Source organism: Rhineura floridana, chromosome 8 (assembly GCF_030035675.1).
Source record: "Rhineura floridana isolate rRhiFlo1 chromosome 8, rRhiFlo1.hap2, whole genome shotgun sequence".
In the NCBI taxonomy this organism is placed as follows: Eukaryota; Metazoa; Chordata; class Lepidosauria; order Squamata; family Rhineuridae; genus Rhineura; species Rhineura floridana.
The window spans coordinates 1,552,501-1,565,125 of record NC_084487.1 but is presented as its reverse complement, the minus strand read 5'-3'; the positions used below and the strand labels follow the sequence as shown (position 1 = coordinate 1,565,125).

Below are 12,625 nucleotides of genomic sequence, written 5' to 3'. Positions count from 1 at the left end.
TGGGTGTGGCTGGATTTTATAGGAAGTTTGTGAGAAATTTTGGGGAAATAGCAACCCCCTTGCATGAATTGACCAAGAAGAAGTGTTCTGAGCGTGTGGTATGGACGGATGAATGTCAGAAGGCTTTTGATCTGCTGAAGCAAGCCTTGTGCCAAGGACCCATATTAATAGCACCAGACTATGAGAAACCATTCATCGTGGCTACAGATGCGTCGGACCTCGCGCTGGGAGTCGTCTTGCTGCAGGAGAGAGAAGGCACCAGACATCCAGTGGCGTATCTGAGTCGCAAGCTGATGCCGAGGGAGAAAAACTATTCGTCGGTCCAGAAGGAGTGCCTAGCGGTCGTGTGGGGACTGAACAAGTTGCGCCCATACGTGTGGGGACGAAGATTCACAGTGACTACGGATCATCGGGCCTTGTTATGGTTGCAGACTATGAAAAACCATAACACTATGCTGCAGAGGTGGTCCTGGGCCCTACAGGACTATCAAGTGGACTTCCAGTTCATCAAAGGCAAGGACAATGTACTGGCCGATGGACTTTCCAGGCAAGTGGCTGGGACTGCAGTGACGTGACCAGACAGAGGAACAAAGAAAGACATTTTCCCCATAGAGACTTTTATTTGTTAACGCGACGTATAAATCCTGGAACAGGAATAATACTCTGCTGTTGTTTAAGGGGGGGAAATGTGATGTTCCTATATTAATGTATATATGGTAAGTGTTGGTTGTTTAGAAGATACATGGTAAGTGGAGTGAAAGAGGGGGAGTGAATGGGCAGTAGAATGCGAGATGATTGGCTGAGTGTTTAAAATGGCTGAATGTATAAAAGGAAGAGTGAGAGTGGAATCTGGGGGGGAGAAGAGAACTGAGTGGGTTGCTTGGTGGGGTTTAGAGAGTTGTTTACCAGGAGAGAGTGAAGAAGGAGGGGGGTGGAGTTCGGATTAGTATTGAGTAAAACCATATGCTTATGTGCCTTAAGAAGAAATCTTGTTAATCTTGTTAGCTTTGTTATCTGTAATAAAGACTTAATTTGGTTTACCAAAGGCCTGATCATTGGCTGGGGTTTCACAGACCAGGGTAAGGTAATGACCAAGGCTGAAGGGGAACTGTAACAAATGGTGGCAGCGGTGAAGAGAATAACAATACCAGTATTCAGAGTCTCTGGGAATACTAGTATTGGGACGTTACTGGTGGTTGCCTAGCAGGGGGATCTGTTGAGATCTGTGCTAGAGCGGGGAGAGAAATCATAAGAGAGAGCGGTCCGGACTGGTGGAGTCCCTGGTGGTGCCTAGAGACAGGCAGTAACCACGAGCAGGTAGGAACCTGACAGGGAGAGCCAGGGAAGGAGCGTCACAGACCCCAGCTCCATGAGTACGAGGAGCATGAGAAAAGCCTGCTGGATCAGGCCAACTGGGGCCCATCGAGCCCAGCATCTTGTTTTCATGGTGGGCAACCAGATGCCTCTTCTGCAAGCGAGACCTGAGTGCAAACACAGCACTCTTCTCTCATGCGAGTCCCAGCAACTGGCATTCAGTGGCTTACTGCCTCTGAATGTGGACTAGAACATAGCCATCATGGCTAGGAACCATTGGTACCCTTCACCTCCATGGATTTGTCTAAACCTTTTTAAAGCCCCCCAAATTGGTGGCCATCACTGCTCCTTGTACAATGTTCTTGTTGGAGATACCAGACCTGGGACCTCCCCCCTGCAAAGCATGTGCTTCACTACTGAGCTATGGGCCCATTCCATGGAGCACCTGACAGTGCAAGCCAGACAAAATACCCCCAAACTCCCTATAGAGGTAATGTGGGGGGTGTGAAAGAAAGAAAGAATAATCAGGATCTCACCAAATCCAAAACATTACTACCTGCCTTCTGTGCCCTCCCCTCCTAAAGCCTTTTTCACATGAGTCAGTCACGAGCTGGCTGCTGGCAGCCTTTTGTCTGACTTGTGAGTAAGCCTTCTACCAACACCATTCTACTCATAACATTTGCTTGCATTAAAACAGCCAAGTAGTTTTGTGAGGGTGCCAAGAATGTTTTGCTAGAAGCCTCTGGCTGCTACAGTTCATTTGTAGAGTACATAGACCATTAGATCATTAGACCATTAACAAAGAAGCAAAGTTTCTAGATATTCTAAATGACTATTCCCTAGACCAGTTGGTCATGGAACCGACCAGAGGGACGGCAACCCTGGACTTAATCCTCAGTGGGGGACCTGGTGCGAGATGTAAGTGTTGTTGAACCGATTGGGAGCAGTGACCACAGTGCTATTAAATTAAACATACATGAAATGGCCAATTGCCAAGAAAATCCAACACGGTCACATTTGACTTCAAAAGAGGAAACTTCACAAAAATGAGGGGATTGGTAAAAAGAAAGCTGAAAAACAAATTCCAAAGGGTCACATCACTCGAAAATGCTTGGAAGTTGTTTAAAAACACTATATTAGAAGCTCAACTGGAGTGCATACGGCAGATCAGAAAAGGTACCGCCAGGGCCAAGAAGATGCCAGCATGGTTAACAAGCAAAGTCAAGGAAGCTCTTAGAGGCAAAAAGTCTTCCTTCAGAAAATGGAAGTCTTGTCCGAATGAAGAAAATAAAAAAGAACACAAACTCTGGCAAAAGAAATGCAAGAAGACAATAAGGGATGCTAAAAAAGAATTTGAGGAGCACATTGCTAAGAACATAAAAACCAACAACAAAAAATTCTATAAATACATTCAAAGCAGGAGACCATCTAGGGAGGCGATTGGACCCTTGGATGATAAGGGAGTCAAAGGTGTACTAAAGAACGATAAGGAGATTGCAGAGAAGCTAAATGAATTCTTTGCATCTGTCTTCACAGTGAAAGATATAGGGCAGATCCCTGAACCTAAACTAACATTTGCAGGAAGGGATTCTGAGGAACTGAGACAAATAGTGGTAACGAGAGAGGAAGTTCTAGGCTTAATGGACAATATAAAAACTGACAAATCACCGGGCCCGGATGGCATCCACCCGAGAGTTCTCAAAGAACTCAAAGGTGAAATTGCTGATCTGCTAACTAAAATATGTAACTTGTCCCTCGGGTCCTCCTCCGTGCCTGAGGACTGGAAAGTGGCAAATGTAACGCCAATCTTCAAAAAGGGATCCAGAGGGGATCCCGGAAATTACAGGCCAGTTAGCTTAACTTCTGTCCCTGGAAAACTGGTAGAAAGTATTATTAAAGCTAGATTAACTAAGCACATAGAAGAACAAGCCTTGCTGAAGCAGAGCCAGCATGGCTTCTGCAAGGGAAAGTCCTGTCTCAGTAACCTACTAGAATTCTTTGAGAGTGTCAACAAGCATATAGATAGAGGTGATCCAGTAGACATAGTGTACTTAGACTTTCAAAAAGCGTTTGACAAAGTACCTCACCAAAGGCTTCTGAGGAAGCTTAGCAGTCATGGAATAAGAGGAGAGGTCCTCTTGTGGATAAGGAATTGGTTAAGAAGCAGAAAGCAGAGAGTAGGAATAAATGGACAGTTCTCCCAATGGAGGGCTGTAGAAAGTGGAGTCCCTCAAGGATCGGTATTGGGACTTGTACTTTTCAACTTGTTCATTAATGACCTAGAATTAGGAGTGAGCAGTGAAGTGGCCAAGTTTGCTGACGACACTAAATTGTTCAGGGTTGTTAAAACAAAAAGGGATTGCGAAGAGCTCCAAAAAGATCTCTCCAAACTGAGTGAATGGGCGGAAAAATGGCAAATGCAATTCAATATAAACAAGTGTAAAATTATGGATATTGGAGCAAAAAATCTGAATTTCACATATACACTCATGGGGTCTGAACTGGCAGTGACCGACCAGGAGAGAGACCTCGGGGTTGTGGTGGACAGCACGATGAAAATGTCGACCAGTGTGCGGCAGCTGTGAAAAAGGCAAATTCCATGCTAGCGATAATTAGGAAAGGTATTGAAAATAAAACAGCCGATATCATAATGTCGTTGTATAAATCTATGGTGCGGCCGCATTTGGAATACTGTGTACAGTTCTGGTCGCCTCATCTCAAAAAGGATATTATAGAGTTGGAAAAGGTTCAGAAGAGGGCAACCAGAATGATCAAGGGGATGGAGCGACTCCCTTACGAGGAAAGGTTGCAGCATTTGGGGCTTTTTAGTTTAGAGAAAAGGCGGGTCAGAGGAGACATGATAGAAGTGTATAAAATTATGCATAGCATAAGAAGAAGAATTAGACAAATTAGACAAAATTAGACAAAGAAGATTAGACAAATTCATGGAGGACAGGGCTATCAATGGCTACTAGCCATGATGGCTGTGCTGTGCCACCCTAGTCAGAGGCAGCATGCTTCTGAAAACCAGTTGCCGGAAGCCTCAGGAGGGGAGAGTGTTCTTGCACTCGGGTCCTGCTTGCGGGCTTCCCCCAGGCACCTGGTTGGCCACTGTGAGAACAGGATGCTGGACTAGATGGGCCACTGGCCTGATCCAGCAGGCTCTTCTTATGTTCTTATGTTCTTATGTAGCTAATGAGGTGCCCTCCAGAAGTTTGTGGACTACAACTCCTAGCAGCCCCAGCAACCAGCATGGCCAGTGGTCAGGGATGATGGGAGTTGTAGTCGAACAACATCTGGATGGCACCACATTGGCTACCCCTGCATTCTATCCACCTTTGTCAACTTGGAACCCAGCAGATGTTTTGGACTACAACGCCCATCATGCTGGTTACGGCTGATGGGAGTTGTAGTCCAAAACATCTGCTGGGTTCCAAGTTGGTGAAGGCTGCATTTAGATGCACAAGCTGAACACCCCAGGGTGCTGGTTTGGTGCCCCCTAATACAGTTTACCAACTCCTGTTCACAGTAATAGCGAACAGTCCACACTCAACCCTCCATGAGATTGGAGGAGCCATGAAGAAGCATCACATTACTGCTGCTGCAGTCGGGATCTTAACCAAATAGCCTCCCAGCTGAGCGGAGGAAACTAACGCTGGCGCCATTTGGAAGAGAGACAAGAACAATGCATGTGTTGGGCCAGCATTTTGGTGAAGTGCACTCCTTCACCAGATGCCGTGGGCGAAGTCGATAATGCCGAGAGGAGCTATAGCACAAAGGAGACAGCTTCACTCACACAGAAAGCAACCAGAATCTCCACCACAAGATTCAGGTGTCCAGAGAAAGCTCTGTGGTGGAGGACTTAGAGGAATTTTGTCCCATTTCTAGTGAGGGGTACAGAGAACGGGAAGGGCCTGTTTCAGGACAACCCAGAAATTAGGAGCAGGAAAGCAGCAAAAAAAAGCAGCCTCTTCCTAGCCCACCTGGATCACAAAGTCCCCTGTAGCTGGCTTGGGAGAGATCTGTGCCATGCTAGCCCACAATTTACACTCCTAATCCAAGCATGCAGCAGACAGATACCTGACAGCAGGGGTGGGGAATGTGTGGCCTGAAGATGTTGCTGGACTACAACTCCCCTCGTCCCTGACCACTGCCCATGATGGCTGTTGCAGCTCATGGGAGCCCAGCAGCCTCTGAAGAGCCCCCAGATCCCCCATCCTTCCCCCACACATAACCAACCAGTGTTACAGCAAGGGGCCTGCAAGAGCAACTTCAGCCTAAGGGAGTGACCCAGAGCTTACCTACAGAACCTGCTTTCTGCACTGACACTTGCAATCCTTCCCCTCTGAATCTGGCCAGGTAGCGTCCCTTCATGCCTTGGCGCTGGCTCTTGAAAAATCCCATTGGGTACCCTTCCCACACTGGCACAGCCACAAAATCTTTCTCAATATACCGCTTGGAACATTTGCAAGCAAAGACGTCTGTCAGAAAAATGACTGGACCCATTCCTGCTGTTTCTGAGGCCAGGTAAATTACTGGCCCCTAAACGCCCTGACGCCCTGGGGACACTGGCAGGGCAGATGCTTTGCCTGCAGAAAGCACCACCTTCTTCAGTCAGGGCATCTCCAAGGAGGCTGGGAAAGGCCCTTGGCCTGAGACTCTGTAAAGCTGCTGCCGGTCTGGGCAGAGCAGGGCTGGGAAGCCCTTGTCAGACCAAGGGCCACATTTTCTTCTGGGCTACCTTCCGGGGGCCACATGCCGAAGGTGGTGGACAAAGCAACAAATGTAACTTTTACCTTTATACAGTTGTTTATGCACACACTCAACACACCCCTCTTTATTCCTCAGCCAGGCAGGCAAGATGCCTGATCAGAGTTCAAGGACACTCTCCAGCCAGCCAAAAACACTCAAAGAGGGAGAATCCCAAGGGCCAGATAGAGAAGCCTAAAGGGCCACATTTGGGCCCTGGGTCCAAGGTTCTCCACCTCTAGCACAGTCAATACTGAGCCAGATGACCCAACTGGTCTGACTGAGCAGGAAACAGCTTTCCTATGTTCCTGCGAGTCCAGCCCAGACAAACTCAAAGACAGCACAGCATCCCACTGGTGTGGAACCTGTGTGTGTATGCGTGTGCACGTGTTTTACGTGATCATAGAATCATAGAATAGTAGAGTTGGAAGGGGCCTAAAAGGCCATCAAGTCCAACCCCCTGCTCAATGCAGGGATCCAAATCAAAGCATTCCCAGCAGATGGCTGTCCAGTTGCCTCTTGAAGGCCTCCAGTGTCGGAGAGCCCACCATATCCCTAGGTTATTGGTTCCACTGTCATACCACTCTTAACAGTGAGGAAGTTTTTCCTGATGTTCAGTCAAAATCTGGCTTCCTACAGCTTGAGCCCATTATTCTGTGTCCTGCACTCTGGGACGACACAGAAGAGATCCCAGCCCTCCTCTATGTGACAACCTTTCATGCACTTGAAGAGTGCTATCATGTCTCCCCTCAGTCTTCTCTTCTCCGGGTTAAATATGCCCAGTTCTTTCAGTCTCTCCTCATAGGGCTTTGTTTCCAGTGCCCCGATCATCCTTGTTGCCCTCCTCTGAATCTGTTCCAGTTTGTCTGCATCGTTCTTGAAGTGCGGAGACCAGAACTGGATGCAGTATTCAAGATGAGGCCTAACCAGTGCTGAATAGAGGGGAACTAATACTTCACGCAATTTGGAAACTATGCTTCTGTTAATGAAGCCTAAAATAGATCTTGCCAGGTGGAGAGACTGACCCAAGAACTGTTCCCAGAACACTACAACTTGGCTTTGAAAGTGACCTGCAGTTGCTGGTCAAAAGAAGTGGCTTTCCTGGCTCCATGATGAACATAGGAAGCTGGGAAGATTTTCAGAAGGATTCCCATTTTGTAATTAAGCTTTGAAAATATTTCAGGGGCTGAAGCAGATCCCAAAGAGAGAGGGTTGCTGGCAGCTATGCGCAGACAGAGAGAACACAAGGGGTGCTCATGCTGGATGGAAATGTTGCCTCCACAGCTGATGCTTCAACCCTTGGCATGCTCTAATATTATGTCACATCCTAGATTGCACCTCATTGGATGCAGCCTTTGCATGGGACAAAGCGAGGCAGCCTCCTCAGGACCCTAAAGGGAGGCAGCGGAGTGGGACATGGACGGATCCATCCCATTTGGTGAAAGCCACTTGGATGTTCTCCAAGAGAAATGAACAGAAGCTCTAGAAGGCTGTCATAGAATCATAGAGTTGGAAGGGGCCTATAAGGCCATTGAGTCCAACCTCCTGCTCAATGCAGGAATCCAAGCTGAAGCGTACCCCACAGGAGGCTCTATTATGTGTTCATAGAACATCCTGATGGACACTGCCCTGTGCTAAGGAGTGAGAGAGCGAAGTGGTGCCACCTGAATTCTTCACCTGAAGCACCAAAAATGCATTAGCAGATCCCTGAAGTTCACTGTGACAATGTATTCCTGCCCCTGCCCCCCATGGTGTCCACCACCCAAGAGAGGGACCAACCCCACCCAAGGCTCTCTGGATACCCCAAGCCCCTACCCATAACACTCTTGTGGACAGAGCCAAGGAGCCAACTTCTCACCAGTGGGGCCCTCTCTCTTAAAAACAAAACAAAACAAAGTTTCCAGAGGAGCCTTAACTCTGCTACAGCCCTGTCAACTGGCTCAAAAGAACATCCCTTGGGGGGGGGGCAGCACAGGAAGGGCGCCTTCATGGTCTTCCACTCTGACTGCCAATGCACCTGAGCCACCAGCTCACTGCACCTAGCTAGTTTGCCCACCTGCATGGACCCAAGGAGCCCCTTGCACTCATATTACAGTTGGAGTCAGGTTGGGGTTGGAAAACTCATCAAAAATGTGTGTGTGGGGGTATTTGGCACCCTCACTATGAGAGCAAAACACAGACCAGCTTTCACAGGAAGTTGCCTTACACCAAGCCAGACTGTTGATTCCTCTGAGAGCATCCTGATGAGAAGGGATGTAGCTCAGTTGTCCAGCCCTGTTTGCCTGGAGAGGCAGCCAGGGCCATTCCAATGGCATCTCCAGATAGGGGTGGGAGAGACCCTCCTGGAAGCCCTGGAGAGCTGCTTCCAGTCAACCATCCTGAGCTGGATGGACCAATGGTCTGGTTCAGCATAAGGCAACTTCCTCTGTTTCTATTTGGGAAGGGTGCCAGGTCCCAGATTCAGTCCCCAGCAGCATCTCCAGGTAGGGCAGGGAATGTAGACGACACTGAGTTAGCTGGTCCAAGGGTCAGACCCTGTAATTTGACTTATAAAGCCCTACACAGCCTGGGCCTGGACAACTGACAGAATGCCCTTTCCTGCACAGACCTGCCCATTTATCAAGATCTGTTGGGGTGACTCTCTGAGCTGAGGCCCACTACAGAGCAACACGGGGGAGAGACTTCTCGGTGCCCCTGCGTAAGCTTTGGTACTCCTTCCCCTCCGAGATGTGCCAAAAGTCTGCTCTTATCACCATTCAACGCCAGCTGAAGACCTGGTCAATTAGCCAGGCGTTTTGTGGACTCCAATGCCAGAACTGGTGTTTATGTGGGTTGGCCAGGCTGGTTGGGGTTGATGGGAACTGCAGCCCAAAACTGTAGGAGGGCACTTGGTTGGGGAAGGCTGGTCTATTCTGACTGGCTACAGCTTTCAGGGCCCTCTGGCTTGCATGGGGGGGGGGTCTTTTCTGCTACATGAGCTCCTGGCGGTGCTGGGGAATGAATGGGCATCTCCCACCTGACAATCCTCTTTCTCCTAGTCTGGCTTCCCCGATACATCCAGGAATGCTCATCACTTTGTAGCTGCACCACTTCAGCTGTTTCTCTCATTCCCCCCTCGGGCTGTGCGTGGAAAGGGCCACAAGGAAATAGGTCAAGGACAGGTGAAACCTCCTTTCAGATTGGGAGCAACCAGTTCTCTTCCACTGGAAGTAAAAAGTGAGCTGCTGAAATGTAACTGTTGCTAAAAGGAAGGTCATCGCACAGCCTGTTTGTCTAGAGAGGACACAGAGCTACTCTGCTCTTAAAACAGGGCGGCGGGGGGGGTTGAGAATGGCAAACCCCATGAAAAAAACCCACTGGCTTTCTTCAGAAAAATAGCGAATGTGATCCACAGGCAGGCAGCCGCCTCTCTTCCAAACACAGTCCACAAAGAAGGTCTGTCACCCCACCCTCCAGCCCCCACATTATCCCCGAATGCTCCTCTGGCGCCATGTGCCAGTCTCCAGAGGCCCCTGCTCAAAGGGGAAGGGCCTCTGTGTGTCATCATATCTTAACCTTCATTTTGATTTACCTGCAATTGTGTCTCGCAGCTGCTGGAGTCCGCCATGGTCCTCACCCAACACAACCTTGGAGGCAGTGGTGGCGGGTGGCTCCATATCAGTGGGGCAGCGGAATCTGCTCCAGGTTTTAGTCCAAACTGTCAGGTCCTTGGACAGCTCCATGAAAGTGCAGACTAAAACCCCAAGCAGACTCCACTGACACGGAGCCACCAGCCGCCATTGCTGGGAGGTGCTATGCTTTGCCCATTCCCTTCTTCCAGGATCTTCACAGGCCACCATGCCACATCTCTCTACATCTAAAAAGCCCCACAGAACAGAGGCAAACTCCTATAGGCTCTTATCTGACCTGCTTCCTTCCTCTGACATCCTCCTTTGGGTCTCCTCCTCTCCTTGCCCCCCCTTCCATGCTTTGAAGCCAGAGACTGGAGAAGTAGGATCTAGCAGCAGTGAAGGGCCCCCATCCCTGCCCCCATCCCCGCACCAGCCTCGCAGCAGTTACCAGGGGTTACAAGAGGAACATGCTGGATCTCACCTGGGGAGGCACCAGGATCCCCGTGGCATTGCTGCATCGAGGTGGATCTGGCTTCCTGCCAGCCTGGACTCAACGGGATGGCGGCAGGAAGAGAGGCACCTCCCAGGGCAGGAATCCGGCATCAGTGCTTTTATGGCACAGGGCGCCCAGCCCATGTTAAGGGCCTCTCTCCCTGGCCCAATTCCCCAATGGTGCCCCCCCCACATCAGCCATCTGCCCCCACGCAAGCCGGTGTGGCACTTGTCTTAAGGGGGTGCTGGAAACTCAGAGGCAGGGGGCAGCTACTTCCTTGCCAGCTTGGCCTGGTGCCTTCTTCCTTTCCCCCTGCCATCCTGTGGAAGGGCGGCAGGCCGACAGGGCAGAGCGGCACTCTGCCTCTGGGTCCAGTCTAGAGGCGTTAATGGGAGCTGAGGCCCCGATGGGGGGGGGAGACCAGCAGGGAAGAAGAAAAGATACCCCAGGCGAGGCTGGAGCGAGAGGGGGCAACCTGCTGGTCGTGGGGGGTAGGATCCACTTCCCTGGCAGCAAGAGAGGGCGATTAATCCAGGAATATCTGCTGGGCCCCAAACGCATGAAAGGATTGAGTTGAATACTGCAGGAGGGGAGGGAAGAGAGAGAAAAATCTATCTGGGGGAGTTTGCCAAGCTCTGCATGATGCTGATCCCAAGGGCGCTTGGGCGGGATGGGGGGGGTGGAGAGAGAGGAGGGAGTGCAACACTTCCAGAGCTGCAGGCTCAAAATTGGGGATTTCCCGAGGGGAGGGCTACAGCAGCCCCCGCGTGACAGGAGAATGAAGTACAGAACACCCCACGCCCTTCTCCACGGAGCCCCTCCAGGGCCCTTCAGAGAAAGAGAGACGATACGGCGGGGAATGTCCGGCAGGGAAGCGACGCGGGACTCCCTTTGCAAGTGCAGGGGTGGGCCGTCTGCCGGGGGGCATCAGAGGGGACCCCAACCCGGGCCAAAGAGGTTAAAGGCAGGACGCTCGTCCAGGCCTCCGGAACCGGGTGGGGTCGAGCAGATGATCCTCTAAGGGGGGCGAAGGCAGGGAAGAGGCAGGCCCGGCAGTGGTGGGGGGTAGGGTGCGTTCCCCCTGCCCTCTCTGTTCCCCCGAGTGGGGTATGGAGTCGGAAGGCCTTCGCGCTGCTAGGGAGGAGAGCCCCTTTCTATCGCCCTGAGGGCCTTGGAGGAAGAGGGCGCCAGCAAGTCCTGCCCCTCCCCCGGAAAAAGGGCACCCCACACACACACGCCAGTCCCGGGGTGCTCCCACTCCTGCGCCCAGGAAACCTCCATCGGCCCCGCAGCCTGGCCGGCGCCAACCCAGGGAGGAGAGGCTGGCAGCTCCTTTGTCGCCTGCCCCTTCCTGAGGGTTTGAGGCCAAGGAGGAATCCCGCGCCTCCCATCTCTGGAAGGCCCCCTCCACCACCACCCAGCAGCCCTCGGAGGCAGCGGGGCGAGGCGAGGCGCTTACCTGCAGCCCGGCGGGGAGAGCGAATGGAAGGTGGAGAGTGAGAAGATCTCCGCCCGATCCGCCATCTTCTCCGCGGCGCAGCCGAGCCGAGCCGGGCTGGAGCTGGCGGGGCGCAGGGCAGGGCCGGGCGAGGCAGGCTGGCTGGCTGGCGAGGACCGGGCGGGGCGGCGAGGGCCGGGACGGGCTGCACTCAGGTGGCGGCAGCGGGGGGGGGTGTCACTGCGGAGGCTGCGCAGAGCCGCCCGCCACTGCAGCCATCCCTCGCGCTCCTCCGGCAAGGCCCGAGTAAACAGCGGTCGGGCGGGGGGCGCTGGCTGCGGAGCGGAGGGAGGCGGCCGCAGCCAATACCCACCAGCTCGGTGCTCCCCGGCTCGACGACGCGCGGGGTGGGGCGAGGCTCAACAGCGCCCCCCCCATGCAGATGCGGCGGGTCTATAGCAAAGCCGGTGCACGCGGTCGGGGAGGGGGGGACTCGCCAACCGCCCCTCCCCTTCGGCCCCAACTAGTCCCCCCTCCCAGAAGACAAAGGCAGGCTGCCGTCGAGGCCCCGAATGCTAGGTGTGGGGGGCGGGTCTAGGTTTCAGGCCTCTGGAGCAGGATCTTTCTGTCTGAACATCCCTCACCCCCAGCCCCGCAGAGCCCTCGCTCTCTGGGGCCAGTGGGTGAGCGGGTGAGGAGGGGAGGGGAGCCGTGGACCCCCCTGGCCAGCATTGCCCCTCCCCGCCCGCGGAGCCTCTGCTACCACGAGGCAGGCAGGGGAGCTGTCCCTCGGCTCGGGTGCTGAAGGGTGGGCGCGTGGAGCTGTCCCGGAGCCGGGTGCTGAAGTGGAAAGGGCTCCGCACCACCTAGGGAGATTGAGCAATTTCTGGCCAGGGGCGAACTGTCGCCGCCGGGGCACAAGCCTGGATTTTTGCAGGTGTGTCTGCAAGCTCAACTAGGGTCTCCCTTCTCCTGAGCGAGGGGAAGGGGATAAAGGGGGAGGTGTCCCCAGCCAAGATT

General features: G+C 52.5%; 1 protein-coding gene across 1 annotated transcript in view; it reads right to left on the bottom strand.

Annotated features, from left to right (window-relative positions):
• MAPK8IP2 (mitogen-activated protein kinase 8 interacting protein 2) overlaps positions 1-11,691 on the bottom strand; it is a 60,865-nt gene extending 49,174 nt beyond the window's left edge. The window contains exon 1 of the mRNA XM_061637955.1: positions 11,627-11,691. Coding sequence (XP_061493939.1) covers positions 11,627-11,691 — 65 coding nt within the window. The remainder of the gene's footprint in view (positions 1-11,626) is intronic.
• Positions 11,692-12,625: the final 934 nt, after the last annotated feature.